General features: G+C 38.8%; 1 protein-coding gene across 3 annotated transcripts in view; it reads right to left on the reverse strand.

The window, feature by feature from the left end:
- Nucleotides 1–19,987, reverse strand: part of LOC107591833 (protein sidekick-1-like) — a 368,532-nt gene that overhangs the window by 139,108 nt on the left and 209,437 nt on the right. For all 3 annotated transcript variants that reach the window (XM_016281108.1, XM_016281124.1, XM_016281117.1), the window contains exon 5: nucleotides 6,326–6,459. In XM_016281108.1, the coding sequence (XP_016136594.1) occupies nucleotides 6,326–6,459 (134 nt within the window). The remainder of the gene's footprint in view (nucleotides 1–6,325; nucleotides 6,460–19,987) is intronic.

Raw genomic sequence — 19,987 nt, forward strand, 5'->3', positions numbered from 1 at the left:
AACTGCTGCAAATAATTTTTTCTTGCGCTTGAAACACGATTTACACCTTTACAAAGCTTCTCTTGCGCATGCAAATTTAATTTACGCTTACAGTCTTATGTACACTTCCACAACTCTTACCCTGCGTATGCAAATCTTTTTGACGTCATTCTACCTTCATACATATCAGAATTTTAAACTGATTTGGCTTTAAAACGCATGATTTCAGCGTGATATAATCAAAACCAAACACGTTTTTGGGCAGAGTATTTGAGGTACAAGCTGTAAAGGCACAGCCCTATTGTGGAAAACTGGGCGGGGAGAAGCAGCTCATTTGCATTTAAAGATACATGCATGAAAACAGCGTGTTTCTGCTTCCACTTAAAATGGGCATTTTCAAAATGATATAATAAATGATCTGTGGGGTATTTTGAGCTGAAACTTCAGACACATTCTGGGGTCACCTGAGACTTATATCACATCTTGTAAAAAGGGGCATAATAGGGACCCTTTAATATATGTGATGCAAAGCTGAATTTTCAGCATCATTACTCCAGTCTTCAGTGTCACATGAGCCTTCAGAAATCATTCTGATATGCTGATTTGGTACTAAAGAAACATTTCTTATTATTATCAATGTTGAAAACAGTTGTGCTGCTTAACCCTTAAATGCATGAATGTTTCGCCAATCATTATTACATATTCAGGTCTTTAGCGACCCGGACCTATATATCCAGCACGGATGGATCTCTAACTGCTGCAATACCAAAAAAACTCTCTTGATATGTTAAGAACAATTACAGAAGAATAAAATAAAGCATATTTCGTTACCTTTTGAAACTTAAAAGGGTTCAATTTGAGCAAATTATTTACCATCCCTGTCGTCAGAGCGCACTTCCACAGTACATTCAGCATCTGCCTCATATTCACAATCTCAGCCATATTCTCAAAACTATCGTTTTCAATGACTTCATATTCAACATTTTGATCACTGGCAGCTTATTCACCACATCCAGCATCAAATCACAGTGACATTTATATTTCATTGCGTATAGTAATTGCTCTGCAGTAAAGCCATTCAAAACACTTCAATGTTTGCTGATGATATTCGTTTGTTTTATGCTTGCGGTAATTATGAGTGAAATGTCACGTCATCATTGTGTATCAAACAGTGCCACCTTGAGGAAAAAAACCGCATTGCACATATTGAGTCATCAGATATGTAAATATAGTTGCACAGAAAAAAAAACGTACACATTTACATACCCTGGGTCTCTAGCGCCCCTATCCGCTTTTTTACAAAAAAAATTATCAAAAAACAGGCATTCTTTTATATTTTACTATTTTTTTCTTGTTATATTGTTTATAATGAATAGATTGAGGAATACTAAGAAAGTTGATGTCTAACTTAAAAAAATTAAGGAGGGAGAGGGTAGAGAATGATGCCCAGGGTCGCTAAATACCCGAGGTATGCATTTAAAGGGTTAATATTTTTGTAAAAACTGTGATTTTCAGAATTCTTTTATGGATAAAAAATTCCTTAAATAAAAAAATAAAAATGAAACAGTCCTATATATCATCACTTATAAGTAATCTTGTTTTAAGGATGCTACAATATTTTTAATGCTAAACAACACAAAAGTACTTAAGAGACATTTTTAAGTATTCATGTGATGATGCCTCAGCATAATGTTGCTGTCTAGTGCCTACTGTGTCATGCAACTTTATGAATGCAGAGCACAAGTTTGACAAGTTCTATAAAAAGCAAGCCTGGAAAGCCACCTGTAGAAATGCATCTCGATTGTGAGACTCACTGTCACTTAACCACACTGAAACATCACACAATGGACACATCTCTGCAGAAGTGCCAGCTCTGTTTTAAAATGGTAGATTATTATTTCAGCTAGGAGAAATGAGACAGAAGCAAGCACACGGTTGCATCCAAATGAGATCATTAGTAACGGCAAATAATGACTGAGCTGGTTAGTCTAAGCCTATTTCCTTTCGAATAAATCAAGCTGCTGTGAGAGTTAAAATGGTGTCTTTGCCAGGGAGAACGACAGGTAGACGCATTCAGATAAATCATCTGTATCAGAGGAACCACATCCACATGATTATAAGACAATACGGTCCAATAAATTCAGCCTCTACTAAAGGGCAGGTGTAAGAATCGTTAGGCCCCTCAAGATTTGATTCATTTTAAGTAGTCACAATGCAATTCCAAAACGATTCTCAAAGATTCTCAATACAAGCCTTACTGAAATATTTTCTGATCTGATCCACTAGTTGAATCTTCATGGATTGATCCAGAATCACTTGAGAAAGAATCACACTTACGAAAGCAACATAATCTCCTTAAAATGCCTCTGTTCAAATCGCAGCTCTTGAGGTGATCCTTTACATCGGCCCATTGAAGTCACGTCCCACTCTTGTGACTGAACTGTAACAACATGCTCTCTTGAGAGTTATCAATTAATCAGCCTTGATTACATGCTCCAAGGTGGCTTATTCAACCAGACTGACCTTTCTAAAGCCAGGTGTGAGGAATAATGAAAGTGCGACAGCATGGAGCCTGAGGGAGACGCCACCAAATGGAATCCATGTCACATCTGACAAAAGATTTCAGTGTGATGCATGATAATTCATTTATGATTGGATGGATGATTACCTTTAAGCAAGAAAAAGAAAAGAGGGGGAAAAAAATTATCTGAATAGAAAATGAATCAATAAAGTAAGGAATGAACTCTCAAACTAACCACCAAGATGCTAGGATGTTGTGTGGGTTACCAGTGTGTGGTCATGTGATTGCTAGGGGTGTTTGCTTACTGGCTTAAAGGCCCATTCACACCAAGGACAATAACTATAACAATAAAGTTTGAATGATCTTTCTAATTTTAAGATAATAGAGACATGCACACTACAGCTATAACAATAACAACATAGAGGAACAAGGAACGTTGGAATTACTTTTAGACTTTACTGCAGAAAAAACTACCATTGGTGTGGGCGATAATATAGTTATCATTCTTGGTGTAGAGAATAGCATGCTCCACACCACAACTATAACAATAACATACCATTTTCAGAACATTTTCTCCAGCTGATGAACGATAAAATCATTGACAGCCAATCAGAATCCAGATTGAGCAGGGGTAAACGACAAAACTGCACTGCATGCTTATAATAAACAGGACATTACCATGCGTTGGTGTGGATGCTAATATAGTTATTGTTATAGGTGTGAATGAGCCTTTAGCCTTTAAAAATCCACTCCTGGCCCCTAAACTTATGACTCAGGCAACCCTCTACATTGCGAGTAAATCACTCGCATATGCGCCTAAATCTTCACTCTGGGCGACTAAATGATGTCTAATATTAGCCAATTGCTAATAAATTATAAGATTTTACTCGCCAGTGTGTGAGTTGGAGGCTAAGTATAAGTTTACCTCAGATATATTTTTCACTCGCCGAACACTCTCTGACTGAGCGCATCAGTTTCACTCTCCGCCAAGCGATCTGTTCTGTTTTTCAGTTCATCTGAATGGATGTGCAACGCACCTGTATTTAACGTACTGTAAACTCTAGTGTGAAGGCGCAAGACTCCCCGTCGCTTTGTTTCACACACACGCAGCGAGAGAGGGAGAGAGAGAATTGATGCGCTACCTATGCGCGCTACATGTAAACGATATTCTTTGTTGTATTTTGCTGCCAAAATAACGGAGTTCCTTTGGAATTCTTCAGCTTTTAAGAACTACCGCTTTCTTCGGTAGTGGGCGGAACTAATGCGCAAACGGCAATCTCAGTTCGTGCGAATGCACACAACCTGATTAATATTCATGAATCCAGTAGCTCATTAATCCTTAGTGCGTTTTATATTGTTCTTATTAGTAGAATTCCTATCATTAAGCTCTGCAAGGAGGAATGGCAGAGGATCCCTAAATCCAGGTGTGAAAAACTTGTTGCCTCTTTCCCAAAAAGACTCATGGCTGTATTCGATCAAAAGGGTGCTTCTACTAAATACTGAGCAAAGGGTCTGAATACTTAGGACCATGTGATATTTCAGTTTTTCTTTTTTAATAAATCTGCAAAAATGTCAACAATTCTGTGTTTTTCTGTCAATATGGGGTGCTGTGTGTACATTAATGAGGAAAAAAAATTAACTTAAATGATTTTAGCAAATGGCTGCAATATAACAAAGAGTGAAAAATTGAAGGGGGTCTGAATACTTTCCGTACCCACTGTATATATATATATCAGTCTGGCAAGTAAACTAAAAAATTTACTAGCCAATGGCAATTCAATTGCCAAGGTGTTCGTAGAGGGCTGCTCAGGTCTGTCTTTCAATGCAAATGACACATTTTATCGTCTACAAGGCAAAAATCGCACGTACAATCATTTAAAAAGTAATAGAACATTCTCTCCCTCAACAAAGAGCACGGTTTGAGATCATGAATGTAGCATAAATGGAACAGGACATATTACATTTAATACTTAGGGTTAGGGGTGTGTTTGTATGCTCATATGGAGGTTTAGAGATTTGACACTTGCCCTAGCAAGCTAGCACAGCTAATTACAATAAGACCAAGGTCATGGTTCTTCAGAGGCCATTTTTCTTCACTTCGTTCATAGCATTTGCCTTGCAGCTCTGAGGTGAATGCTGGCTAATTTAAGAAAAGCAGGAAATGCCACAAGGACAGTCTTGACAAATTAATTGTACTTAACGCACATTAAGGGCAGTAGAAGCTTTCATCTGCCGTCTGCAAGTGTAACTAAAAAGGGTTTCAGGGGGGCTGCTTCCCAAAGGATACTCTTTATTTTGCTGTTTACTTCCTGAGAACGTGAAGAGTAGAATGAGACTTAGGCATAAATGCCACAGTGCAGTCACATGATGATAGACCCCTTCATCTGAGCTTGGCACTATTGTTCCTCAAATATCAGGGGAATTAGCACTTCAATGGGGAAATTAATTAACTGCTTCATTTCAACAGCGCCCAAAAAAAGTATCACCGCAACCTAACAAATCGCTGGTTCAGATAGAGCTATACACACTGATACACGCTCATTATGAAGAACACAATTGTACATTATCTGTACCGCATTCACAAATTCGACGCTAATCATCTGATAATCTGAAAACCGAGGCTGTTGAAAAGCAAATGAAGAGAGAACCATGTTAAAGCCTTTTACCGAAGACTAGTTTAAATGCACTCCATTCATCAGGATATTAAATCACATAATTCATTTGAATTATTAACACTGCAGTTGGCGTAGCAGTTCAGCACTGGTCTCTTTTTTTAATCTTCTTTTTTTTATTAGCGGCCTCCAGCCTCCTGATCATTTATACTATCAAATCATCAAGTTGGTTTAATCTGGTACTGAAAAAATAAACTCTGCTCCCTTATTATGGAACATTTATATCTGGCCTTGCCATCAGTCATATGGTTAAGATCCTTTAATAATTTGCATTTCATCTCCACTTTTGCCTAAAATTAGAAGTCTCTCTTCCCCTGTTGCATTAACCACAAGCAGGCTTGATGATGCACTAAAGCAATAGTGAGGAGCTAATTGGCTTGAAAGGGTACTCTGATAATGACTGGTTATTTCTGCTGCAGGCTAATTTAATTTCTACTCCCTGTCACCTTTTAGGCCATATTTTGGATAGAAGCAAATGACAGACACTATGCCAGTGGAGCATCCATTTCAATGGGTCTGAACTGACGAGGGAGTCTATATGCTATTAGTAATTTTTTTTACATTACATGGATAAGAGTTATGCACATTAGTAGGTAAATTGAATAAGACAACAATTAATTTGATCAAATCAGTTCTAACTTTCATAATGAACACATTTTTGAGAAGGCTCAGCCATTTCTGCCTCCTCTGACGGATCACCACTGGCTTTGCATGCATGAATGGGACATGCACATTAGTATTGTGAAAGTCAGCAACGCTCAGTAGCACCTGCCAAAGCAGCTACGACAACAGCAATCAAACAATGTTCAGCTAGCAGATCCAAGTGTGTCACTGGAACAAACAGATTCTGTGTGTCATTCCACGGATGCCCTTCCTCTCTGATGAATGCTTTGCATTAAACGGCCCCCTGAGGGAGTGGAAATTACAGGTGCCTCGCATCTGCATGCCAGCCTGCAGGCACTTCTGAAGCGATCGTGTTAAACTGCGCCTACAACACGTAAGCAAAAACAAAAGAGGGAGAGGACAAACTGAAGGCCATAACTCCCACGTTTGGTCGATAGTTCTGTCTGGGCTGCATCAGTAGCTGGCCATGTGACATTAGCTGCAGGGTAATAGAAATGATCTAGTGAGATTCATCCCCCCCTCAACTTACCTGCCACATTCAGGTAAATGGATGGACTTGTCTTGTTTTCTCCATTCTTCTCATTAACAGCTTGGACGTAGTATCTTCCGGCGTCCGCCGCGGCCGTGGCAAGCACCACTAGCTGGTTCTCCAACGTTATGGCTCTGTGGAGAGTAACAAAGCGAATGAAATACAGCTGTGTTAAACCATTATTGACAATTAGTCTGGTTCCCTAACAAATTCCACTATCGCAATAAAGTGACATTATTTTAATTAGTGTTTAACTGATGTATATTGGGTTCCATAAAACTAGCTTTGCCGTGAACTCATTGCGCCCTGGGTTTGACTGGGACAAGTCTGGCGTGGAGAAATTTCATGGAGCCCTGAGCGTTTTCAATGTACCTGATCCCTCATTCTGACACAAGCTGAGAATCAATGAGCGGTAAGGGTCATTACAGACAGAAATACAGCTGTTGGTGGGAATAAACCTATAGGCTACTATCTAAGTGAGGGAGCTGTTTGTTGAGACCCAGACTTAGGTCACACTGAAAACGTGAAAAAGGAACAGTTCACTGAAAAAGTCCACAAAGGACCATAGAAGTCTCATAAAGTTACTATAAAAACAGTTCATATGACAATCAAAAACAAATGTTTTGGTCACACTTTAGTTTGTGGACCAATTCTCACTATTAACTAATTATTAACTACAACTTTTGCCTCAATAAACTCCTAATTTGCTGCTTAAGGTAGTTGTTAATTTTAGTTATGGGGTACGATTAAGAGATCTAAAACAGGGTCATGCAGTATAAGGCATTAATATGTGCTTTATAACTACTGATAAACAGCCAATATGCTAGGAATATGCATGCTAATAAGAAACTACTTAATAGTGAGAACAGATCCTTAAAATAAAGTGTTACTAATGTTTTCAACTGTGATAATAATGAGAAATGTTTCAAGAAATGCACCAAATCAAAGGATCATGTGATATTGAAGACTAGAGCAATGGCTTGGAAAATTCTGCTTTGCCATAACAGGAATAAACTACATTTTAGAATGCATCAAAATACAAAACAGTTATTTAAATTGTAATAATAGTTCTCACTATTACTGAATTTTGAACAGTAGTATGTTTATACACAGACCCCCACACACATATACTGTATATATAATAATTGAAAAGATTCTGAGTTGCCTCTTTTCAAAGAACAAATCAACAAATCATTTGAACCATTTCACAAAAACTCAGGAAAAGGTCTTAGTGTATTACAACATCAATTTTGGCCTTTTACAAAACTTTTATCGAGATTTTGTGACCTTATGGATACCTGAAAGCTCCTTGCCCCACTGTATAGAAAAAAACAACCAGTATTTTCTTTACAATATTTTCTTTGGTGTTCCACAGAAAAAAAGAAAGTCATTCAGGCTTTGAATGACATGAGGGTGAGTAAATAATGGCAAATTTTTCAAGTTAACTATACCTTTAATAAGGGTTTATCTCATTCAGACACATGTAGACTGAAGTCAGAGCCGCTGCTATCACACTAATGATTAATCAGAACACATTATACTTCATTCAACAATCCAAAGTTTGCTGGAAAGACACTAAGTGGCAGATGTGTATCACTGTCGATTTATTCAGGTGTCAGTTTCCCTGTGCCTCTTTAAGGCAAAATTACCATCTCAAACCAGCAGAGAACATGGTGCTTTGATAACCCACGACTCCACGTAGGCTGGATGGAATTGTTTTCTTTTCATTTCTGTAGATGAAAGCAGGTACGGTATCTCCAGCCCTGACTCCTACTCCTCATGCATAGTCTTTCTCCTCACTCGTTTCTTGATTAATTGATGACATCCTCAATTACACATCACTGCTGTCTAAGAGATTTTCTGCTCAGGTGTGACCACCACGAAGAAGCCCTTGAGAGGCTGAGCACGACTCGTGGATGCTTTGAAACTTATGATTAGTTTTCTGGCTCCACGGGACCTGTAGCGTCTTCCTACACGCCGTGAGTACAAGTGCGGCAGTCATTACCGTTTTCCAAGACAGATCCCTACAAAAGATTGTCAAGTCGAGGAGACGTTTGTACATAGACGAGTAAATAAAAATTAAATGCGGCAGAATTGGAACAAGAGGGCTGTTGGCGCTTCCGCGGCGAGCAATATTGACGTGTAATTAGAGCAAGCTTCGGTTCTGCTTAGTTCTCCTTTTGCTGTTTCACGATTAAGTGCAGATTAACATAAAGAGATCCATCAAAAGTTGGTGCTTTGTTGGGGAGGGGGTTCTGCGAGGGATGGAGATTGGCGGCCGCTGATGAGGATGCATTACATCACTGTCTGCACCCTGACACCTTGCTGCGGATCCAGGCTGGGCTGCATCTGGGAAATAAAGGCACCCTTCACAGATGTCAGTGGCGGCTTTAAAAGGTCAGAGCGGCCCGCCTTGATGGACTTTTAATTATTAAATATGCATCGGCTGAAATGGCTTGGCAAGCATCAGAGGCTCAGAACTGATGTGTACATAAACAGCTTACCTTCATGATGATTTAAGGGCCTAATAGCAGCATGTGTGATCTTGTGTAACGCTGCCAGCGAAGGTTTGTAAAATGCGGGAGAGCAGGGGCCTAAACGTTTACCTGGTTTATGCTGCGAGCAGAATCGATGCGACCTGTGTATAAAGTGATTTTATGATTAGTCCAGCTAGTTTGGATTCCATTACAATTGTCTAGATGAATGGCCCCTGCTCGCGGGTTGGTAAACAAAGCACAGTGGGAAAGATAATGGGAATGCTTGTTTCTGATCCCTGAGGACTCTTTGATATCAGCCCACAACATATTAAAAATGCAGGTTGGGAGCCACGTGAAATGTTAATCCACTTAGGAAAGGTGCCGGGAAGCCCAGGTAATCTAAATATTCAAAGAGGACGACCATTTCGATTTGTTGAAAACGCTGTGCACCCGCCAGGCTAAAAAGCACCAATTTAACCGGCCAGCCATTTCCAATATAGGAGAATCAAATCTAAAGATCAATTTGCTGAGATACGCTCTGACAATCATGCTTAATACTTTTTATCATCTCTATTTTGAAAACTAAAAGAAAAATGACTTTTTTGAGGAAAAAAAGTAATATGAATAATTTAAGATATTGTTTACCTGTCATTTCAGTAGGACACGTGTGTGTGTGTTCACATTCAAAAGCCTCTGAAATGTAGCAAAATGCGTGCAAGTTGGTAAGGGGCCAGAACCTAATTCTCTCGGGGACTGGACAGACCGCTAGAGAGATATTACATTAATCAACATGGCAAGAACCGGCTTTCAGAAAGATGGTTTAGAGAATATTTGTTTTCATTTACTGCCATAAATTACGCTCTCAAAATAGGCTTACCAGTCTGAGATGTATGACAAAGTAATTAAAATGTCAGCAAATCTTATTGTGCTCCTAGTTCCTGGGAGCCCAGCTGCGTGGATCTGATGTTACGTTTTGATTTATGATGCTCTCGGGCCTTGGAAAACTTTCTCCCACCCACATCTGAGGACAGAAAAGCTTACCGCATTGATGCCCAGGGAGCAGGCAGAGAGACACAAACACTGCTGCCTTGAGGCGTTGTGACCCGAAATTATGTCGGAATCATGGAATACGTTGTCTGTGCGGTGTGTGCCTCTAAGTAATGCCGCAAAAGAAGAGATCAAAGTCTATCTGAAAGTAAAAAATGTAGGCAAACTATCAGGCCAGAAAATATGCTTTGGGTCTGAGCAAAAAGGACAAGTGCAAATGTCTGTTTATGTGAGACTATAAAGCAATCAAAGAACTTGGGAAAGTAGCTTCAGGGCCATACAGGAGGCCATAGAGAGTGACACCATGTCTGCTTTTCCCATTTAGCCCCAGGATCAAACAAATAATGCTTAAAGTGAATGAAATCAGGTCATGGCAATATTCTTGTTTCAGGCTCAGATGCCTAAGGTGGTCTGCGGGCATGAGTCAAGCCTTTTCCCCTGCCATGCTCTGAGTGTCTCAGAAACACACACAAAGTACAGATGAAGCAGAGACTCTCTGAAAGCTGCTGAACCAGAAGCCCAGACCTCCCTCTATGGACTAAAACTAAAAGACTAAAAGAGAGAACATCTCCAAATCTCCCTGTCCCTTCAAACTGACCCCTCACAACTCAACAGAACAGACTGTCTGCTTCCGAATTCTGCTGCCTACTAACTTTTATACTGTAGAAAGAGTTCAGTGTGAAATTATAAAGAGACAATGAACAAAATGAGAATAGAAGCGACGCGACGAGACGAGATGAGACTAGTTGATATGAGGTGTCAAGAGATTAGTAGAAACAACAGATCTATAGCAACATGTTGAGATAAGAAGAGACAAGAAGGGACATGAAGAAACAAGAAAAAAACATGAGGAGAAGAGATGAGATAAGACAAAATAGAGGGGAGGGGACAAAATTAGAAAAAAAATTAAAGAAGAGGAGATTGAGAGATTGATTGAAATGAGCTGAGACAAGACATGAAGAAATGAGAAGAGAAAACAGCAGATGAGAGGAGATGAGACAAGACATGACACGAGACAGGAGGGGTGGACACAAAATGAGATGCAAAATTACCAGATGAGGAAAAAAAGAGATGGGACAACACAATCACAACAAGATATTATTTGAGAGGAAATGAGAAGAGACCTTAAGAGACAAGGCGAGAAGAGACGAGAAGACATGACAGAGGGGAGAAGACAAGAAGAGAAGAGAAGAGAAGAGAAGAGGAGAGGAGAGGAGAGGAGAGGAGAGAAGAGAAGGATGGACAGGACACAAAATTAGATGACAAAAGGGGGTGGAGATGAGATGCACAAACACCAGATGAGAGAAAAAAAAGGGAAAGAGAAAAAAAGAAAAAACAATGGGACAAAACAAACTAAACGAGATTATTTTGAGAGGAAATTAGAACAATCATTAAGAGACAAGGTGAGAAGAGAATAGATGAGACAAGACAGAGACAGAGAAGAGAAGGGCATTGATAGTCTGTTCTCCTCTCTCTCTCCTGCATTGCTATCTATGACAGCACACTGAGACACTTTCACACAAACACGGTGGAGCTGAGCCGGAGCCCAGTTGATCAATGGTGTGAATGCAATGACAGCAGAAAATCTCTCTGCCAGACCATATCCAGGCCACAGTTCTAACGGTTCTAGCATCTGCTTTCTTAATATCCATTAAAAGCAACAGTCCGCTGCAGTCTCCTCTCTGTGATGAATGTGCTGGCCATTTGTAGGCTGAGATGTACAAGTGAAGATAAGCCTGCTGCCTAATCCGTCCCTCAGCCCAACTCAACCCTATGACCATGGGAATCACGACTAATGGCCTTTCAGAACCCGATCTGTGCTGTGTTGGTCAGAACCACAGAATGCTTGCATGGTACTCCTGGAAACACAATACACATAATCAACAGCAGTTCACTTCCAGCTGTAGTAACATTAACTACAATATGATGTATAATATGAGATATGACATATTATATCACAGTTCAGTATGATTGCAGTTCATACGGTAAATTCCAAATTTGCAATTCTAAATTTATCTATTGTTCTATCTGTCTACCATCTGTCTATCTATTGCTCTCCGGATCTGTAAGAACTATAAACCTTCAAACTTTTAGGTTTTTTCTTTAAGCCAACATTCAAAGTTTATCTTAGCATTTTTTAGGTGAAAATTTATATTTCTTTGAATTTCAATTTATTTAAATTCTATGTTCTAATATTTACATTTTAAATACTATTCTGAACTTTGTTACCTCAATTCAAATTAAACTAATTTAATCTCAATTTACTTCTGAATGGCATAAAATCCTGACATTGACTTTCACAACAACTAAACTTTAGACTTTGTTTTAAATCAAATATAACTCTGCATCAAAACCAACAGATATTGGTAGTATTTCTAAATCAGTTTGTGTAAATAATGTCGGCAGAGACTGTTTAAAATCCAAAGCTTGTATGTTTTTGGCAGGAGCACATTAATGCTCACAAAATCTTAGTCTTTAAGCGATGTTTTGCATGAATATTCTTTTGTTTCATGGTGAAAAATTACCTTATTTGCTTAACACATCCCTGCTAGCCAATCCATAGCCAATTTTCGAACTTCTAGCACCGATCATAATGTCTAAGTAAAAGCCGCCTTTCCAACGGCTGCTATAATAAAAAACAGTTAATTATGCATTAACATCTAACAAGTTTGTGTTAGAGAATGGCAGATAAATCTAAACATCTCCCTAATCCTTATCTGAGGCGAGCCGAGCCACCAAGCTGAGCTGAGGGATCTCCTTTGGTTTCCTTCAATGAAATATTCAGGTTCACATCAATAGAGATAATCAAATATAAACGAGTCTGAAGGGATATTTCTGCCAGGTTCAGAGAATGGTGAAAAGAGATCTAAACAAGATAGTTTCTCACTTTAAATATTGAAGACTTTGGTAACATTACAGGGTAAAGCTCTCACCGAATCCCCAACCTCTTTAACTCAGCATCTAAAAAGTTCCAACAAAGCAATCGAACGCACTGCATCCGTACACAACTTTCAAGTCCCATCAAATGGGTTTTCTCTGCTTCTCGCAGCGCCAAACACAGTAGACCACATAACTCCAGGGTTTGAACTATCTCAAGAAAGCTAACTTTTAATGCATATGCTTTTTATTCCACCCCCATAAAAATGAAATAAATAGCCTCCTTTACCGGATCAAAAACAGCCAAGTCTTTTTCATTAGCTGCATTGCATACCTTCAGGTTGAGGGTTACCGAACACCTGAGCAGAGGAGCAGAACTATGAGAGATAAATAAACACTGCTGCACCCATGTGGGCCTTCCATTCCTTTCATTCTCTTTGTTCCACGCTATTCTACTAAATAATAGAGCCCTGGCATGTACCGGGGGCTCGACAGTACCAAACACAAGATTAAACCAATTGCTACCTTTATGCTGAGAGATAGATAGAGAATACATAAATGAACCAATACAGTTGGGGAGAACTCAAGTCGGGGCACGACAGATGATGTTTTGTTGGATCATTCAAGAGAACTTGAGGAAATGAAAGGTTCCTTTAGCCCAAAGGTGTCCAATCTTGGTCCTGGAGGGCCACGTTCCTGCACACTTCAGCTCCAACCCTAAGTAAGCACACCTGAACCAGATAATTAAGGTCTTGAGGATTAGGATAAGATGGGCTGCATACTTCCCTACAATATGGGCCTGTTTACACCTGGTCACTTCATGCGTTTTTTCTGATCGGATAGCTATCCGATCGTGAAAAGACCAGGTGTAAATGCCCTCCGAAACGCATTCGAGACGGATATAAATCCGATCGCTCAAACCACTTCAGGAGGTGGGGTCTGGGACAAGTGCAAATGCATCTGGTTATTTAAACCACATATGCAAATTTTACCTCCTCCCAAAACGTTAAAATAATAAACGTGTGAGAGCGTGTTATAGGCTATATGACATTATAGTCAGATATGACAGCTCTAATGCAACATGCATTGCCGCGGACGAGTAGCTGAGTATCTCTTCAGCAAGCCGACGCACAAACTGCCGCGAATGAAACTGAAAGTAAAGGCTGATTTATACTTCTGCGTCAGACCTACGCCGTAGCCTTTCCGCCGTAGGCTATGCGTCAGTTTTCATTTATAGTTCTGCGTCATTGTCCGCGTCAACGTGCAGTACACATGTAAACCGCTAGTTGTAGCAGTGTCCACGGGCATGTTGCTGGTGTAACCCGCAGTACCACGGCAAAAGCCGAAGAAGAAGTGGCTCGTCGGAGAAGCATTATAGCCGTGATGGCGGCAAATAAATATAAAATCATTAAATCATTATTTAAAACTACAAAAAGGAGACAACAACGGAAAAGGAGATGATGGCATTCTTTCAATCTGCACAAGAACTTGGACCATGGCAGATCCACATTGTTTGTTGCGGACAACTACTGATGTATAATACTATGTAGTATAATAAATGATAAGACACTTGTTCTTTGCTTTGTTTTATTTTATATAAGAAGGTGTAACATTAAAATATATTAAAGTGCACATAAACACACACAAAATTCAAGTACATATGGAGGGAGGGGTTCTTGCAGACCAATCACAGCGCTTGCAGTCCGCGTAGAATTGACGCACTGTTAGATATTTGGAGAGGTGCACGTCAGGCTACGGTGTATGCATGTGCGTCTATGCGTAAGCAACAGCTCAGGTCCGACGCAGAAGTATAAATCAGCCTTAAGACATAGACGCTCAACACACAATCATCTTCATTAAAAGTATAAGACACTTGTTCTTTGCTTTGTTTTATTTTATATAAGAAGGTGTAACATTAAAATATATTAAAGTGCACATAAACACACACAAAATTCAAGTACATATGGAGGGAGGGGTTCTTGCAGACCAATCACAGCGCTTGCAGTCCGCGTAGAATTGACGCACTGTTAGATATTTGGAGAGGTGCACGTCAGGCTACGGTGTATGCGTGTGCGTCTATGCGTAAGCAACAGCTTAGGTCCGACGCAGAAGTATAAATCAGCCTTAAGACGTAGACGCTCAACACACAATTATCTTCATTAAAAGTAGTGTGACTAACCTATCTTTCCAGTTCTGATGCCGCACGCTCTCCTATTGCTGGCTTTGATCTTGAAACGAGCTGATAATTAAAAAAATGCAACACTTATCTTTTGATTTTGTTGACGTGAACTCCGTTAAATTTAAATATAGTGCAGGAATTGAAGATCGGATTTATATCCATTTTGCGACGACATATTTATATGGCCAAGTGTAAATGGAAACGTTTTAACAAATCAGATAGATATCCAATCAGCGAAAATGCATGAAATGACCAGGTGTAAACAGGCCCTAAAGTAGGTGATAAACAGTATGTGATTGGCGTGGTACATCCAAGTATACAGTATTCATAAAACTGTTGGTAAAAACTACCTTGATGACCTACTACTTACAGCAAGATGCTGTAGTGTGCATCCAATGGACACTTTTCTATCCCATGAGGCCTGGGAGAGGATTTGTGAAAGGCAGTGAAGTGACACAACTGATGCTGTATGTCACATGACAATGACAACATGATGATTGCAGTACGTCCAGATTACATTTATACTACACACATTCATAGAACATACTTTTTAAATGGTCACAAAAAAAGTTATTTCAAAAGAATTCAAAAGAAGTACAGCATGCAATTGCCACTAAATCTCAACACATTTACTGAATGCTTATGTGAGAGTTATGCAATCTGAACAGATTTGAGGTTAAATTATCTATTTTTTTGTCACTGGATATCAGTGATCTGTTTATTTATTATTCATTTTAAACATTTTAATATCTCTTTGTAAATGGAGGATTTTTGGACACAACAATTCATTTAGATTTCTAGGGATTTTTTTTTTAATCTAAGGTAAATATTAGTTTAAGTTAGACCCTTGACTTGTTTAATTTTTTTATTTAATAATAATTTATAATGCATGGAGCATGGAATTCCATTAATTAAATTATTCATTATAGCCTACAGGCTAATTCAGCAGAACCATTCCATCTAAATTCATAGTTTGTTGTTGTTCTTTTCTATTAATAAACATTGGTTATAAAATTATCATCATTATTATAACTAAATTGTCATAATAAATGACATAATAAATAAATAATTAGAAATGACATAGGGTCATCCTAACCCAGTGGGGCAGGATGGCCTCCTTTGATGATTTTCCATTTTGTGCATTAACACAAAATCAGCAAATACATCCATTTATTTACTTTAATAGTACTATATTGGATGATGCATCATTATCATGTACATGCGAATCTAATTTTTAAATATGGTTTAGTAATAAAAAAAAAAAAAATGGTTACAATTTAGCAGTAAATGCACACTGTTCTTAACTTATTAGAACCTTCCAGTCGGATGTTTTGGAGCAGGTTGAAGTGTAACTCTGCAGGAAGATGGCTTTCTTCAGAAACGAAGAGCAGACTCAGATTTCCTTACTGAATCTGGTAGCCGGTAGAGCATGGGACGACAAGGTCATGGGTTCAAGAATGAATGGCCTGAAAATGAATGCAATTTTAGTAAATGTGGGCTAGAACAAAACCATCTCTCCTTTCCATACAAACACATTGGGTAAAACCTGTAGCAGGTATCCTGCAGCCTCTACAGCAACCTCACCCATGCAAACACCTCCTGTACAGTCACTCATGGATCTTTATTTCTGCTTTGCAGGGCCTGTAGTAGCGGCACAGCACCATTACAGTTACAATCACTGAAATATAAACTGAAATAGTGCTGGAGGAAAAGTTTACAAGTTCACTGGGAAGGCAGCTATAAGAGCTTCTTTATAGCTGTAAGGGAAGTGACGGGCTCGTCTTCTACCTTTGACGGTAGAAGCGAGTATTACGTCAATCAAACTAAACAAACCAAAAAAGTCCTAGTGAACGCAAAAAGTATACATCTGATCTTGTTTTCTTTCCTCAGCTACATTTTAGGGCATCTTTGCGACATGGTGGACAGACTGTGATCGGGACAGCCATGACTTTGGGTCCTGAGACTGTCAGCTAGCTTTGGGATGCAGACAGAGTGACAGTAGTACAAAGGCAGGGAGGCATCTTTGTTGTGTCAGAGTTCGCAACAACACTGTGACTAAATAATGAGACGAGACGTGCCTCATCAGAAATGTGAAGGCTGTGTTGTTGTGAGACTTTGCACCAGAAGAAAAGATAGTATGCACTATTCTCTTTGATGAACAAGGTTTTGGAGTGCTTGCCCTCTGGACTCCTGATGCCACTTTTGCTTTCTGTGGGTGATATATGTGGATCCCAGCAGCCTCAACTATGTCAACCAGCTCTCTAACGATGTTTTTTTCAAGTCATCTACAACTTCTGAAGCAGGAGGCTAGAAAGAAATCAGTGCAACAACAGTTTTAATGTTGTAATACTCTGCAAGATTAAGCACATTTCACCGTTGCGAATGAGTTGTCTTCCAGCCTGACGCATGAGGGGAAATGGAAGAATTCAATGTTATATGAAATTCACACAAATTAGAAAAAATATATATTAGTAATTACACTGATGTAGGATTTAGAAACAACTTTCACTCAGGAATTGCTAGTAAATGTCACAAAGAAACTGCAATTAAAACATTGAATTAAACATGAAATTTTGAAGTAGACAGACTGAAATTGTACATTCCTGTAAAATGTCTCTTAATAATATTTATTTACATCTTCAAAGAAATTTAGATAGATATATACAAACCCAATTCCAAAAAAGTTGGGACACTGTACAAATTGTGAGTAAAAAAGGAATGGAATAATTTACAAATCTCATAAACTTCATGCCAAATGTCATGCCAAATATTGGCTCATTTTGGATTTCATGAGAGCTACACATTCCAAAAAAGTTGGGACAGGTAGCAATAAGAGGCCGGAAAAGTTAAATGTACATATAAGGAACAGCTGGAGGACCAATTTGCAACTTATTAGGTCAATTGGCAACATGATTGGGTATAAAAAGAGCCTCTCAGAGTGGCAATGTCTCTCAGAAGTCAAGATGGGCAGAGGATCACCAATTCCCCCAATGCTGCGGCGAAAAATAGTGGAGCAATATCAGAAAGGAGTTTCTCAGAGAAAAATTGCAAAGAGTTTGAAGTTATCATCATCTACAGTGCATAATATCATCCAAAGATTCAGAGAATCTGGAACAATCTCTGTGCGTAAGGGTCAAGGCCGGAAAACCATACTGGATGCCCGTGATCTTCGGGCCCTTGGACGGCACTGCATCACATACAGGAATGCTACTGTAATGGAAATCACAACATGGGCTCAGGAATACTTCCAGAAAACATTGTCGGTGAACACAATCCACCGTGCCATTCGCCGTTGCCGGCTAAAACTCTATAGGTCAAAAAATAAGCCATATCTAAACATGATCCAGAAGCGCAGGCGTTTTCTCTGGGCCAAGGCTCATTTAAAATGGACTGTGGCAAAGTGGAAAACTGTTCTGTGGTCAGACGAATCAAAATTTGAAGTTTTTTTTGGAAAACTGGGACGCCATGTCATCCGGACTAAAGAGGACAAGGACAACCCAAGTTGTTATCAGTGCTCAGTTCAGAAGCCTGCATGTCTGATGGTATGGGGTTGCATGAGTGCGTGTGGCATGGGCAGCTTACGCATCTGGAAAGGCACCATCAATGCTGAAAGGTATATCCAAGTTCTAGAACAACATTTGCTCCCATCCAGACGTCGTCTCTTTCAGGGAAGATCTTGCATTTTCCAACATGACAATGCCAGACCACATACTGCATCAATTACAACATCATGGCTGTGTAGAAGAAGGTTCCGGGTACTGAAATGGCCAGCCTGCGGTCCAGATCTTTCACCCATAGAAAACATTTGGCGCATCATAAAGAGGAAGATGCGACAAAGAAGACCTAAGACAGTTTAGCAACTAGAAGCCGGTATTAGACAAGAATGGGACAACATTCCTATTCCTAAACTTGAGCAACTTGTCTCCTCAGTCCCCAGACGTTTGCAGACTGTTATAAAAAGAAGAGGGGATGCCACACAGTGGTAAACATGGCCTTGTCCCAACTTTTTTGAGATGTGTTGATGCCATGAAATTTAAAATCAACTTATTTTTCCCTTAAAATGATACATTTTCTCAGTTTAAACATTTGATATGTCATCTATGTTGTATTCTGAATAAAATATTGAAATTTGAAACTTCCACATCATTGCATTCTGTTTTTATTCACAATTTGTACAGTGCCCCAACTTTTTTGGAATCGGGTTTGTAGATAGATAGATACGTGCCATTGATTTAAAATAATTTATTGATTTATAATAAATTAAACTTTATAAAAATAATATAATATGCAAGACATAATAATATTTCATTATTTAAAAAGAACTGACCCTCCTGACCCTGAAATACTAACTAAGGACAGATTAATCAAGAAAGACAAGCAAGCTAGTAAATAAATAAATAAATAAATAAATACAGTTGACTTATTTTAGTTAAATTTTAAATAAATATTTAAAGATTTCCACATCTATATTGATTGATTTTGATTTACAAACAAGGAAACAGGTGATCTGCTGTAACACAATGTACATTTTAAAAAACTAATTTCCTTGGAGTCACACAATGCAAACTGTTCCCGTTAGGGGAATTAATGGGGTTGCTAGGCAACCAAGTTAGCTGGCAGGTCCCGGCAGCACCTTAAGTAACCCAGCAGCCTGTGTGGGTCACGATGGTGCGTGCCCGTCTGCTCTGGGGCTTCAAGTGCTATATGACATTTCAAAGACTTTCAGCATAATTCATTATGGACGACTTCCAAGCCCTGATTAAAATGATTTGCTCGATAATAATTTAACCTACTGATTTTCCATCTGTGAGACTTGACAAGATTTTGGAACAGAATTTATACAGAAAAACAATAACCAGAACTCTAAAGCCCAAAATGAGAAAAGCTGGCACTAAATAAATAAATGAATGAATGAATGAATGAATAAATGTATATATATATATATATATGTATATATATATATATATATATATATATACAGTGGGTACGGAAAGTATTCAGACCCCCTTAAATTTTTCACTCTGTTATATTGCAGCCATTTGCTAAAATCATTTAAGTTAATTTTTTTTCCTCATTAATGTA

The sequence above is a fragment of the Sinocyclocheilus grahami genome, unplaced genomic scaffold (genome assembly GCF_001515645.1).
Source record: "Sinocyclocheilus grahami isolate Dianchi unplaced genomic scaffold, SAMN03320097.WGS_v1.1 scaffold9.1, whole genome shotgun sequence".
Taxonomy (NCBI): Eukaryota; Metazoa; Chordata; class Actinopteri; order Cypriniformes; family Cyprinidae; genus Sinocyclocheilus; species Sinocyclocheilus grahami.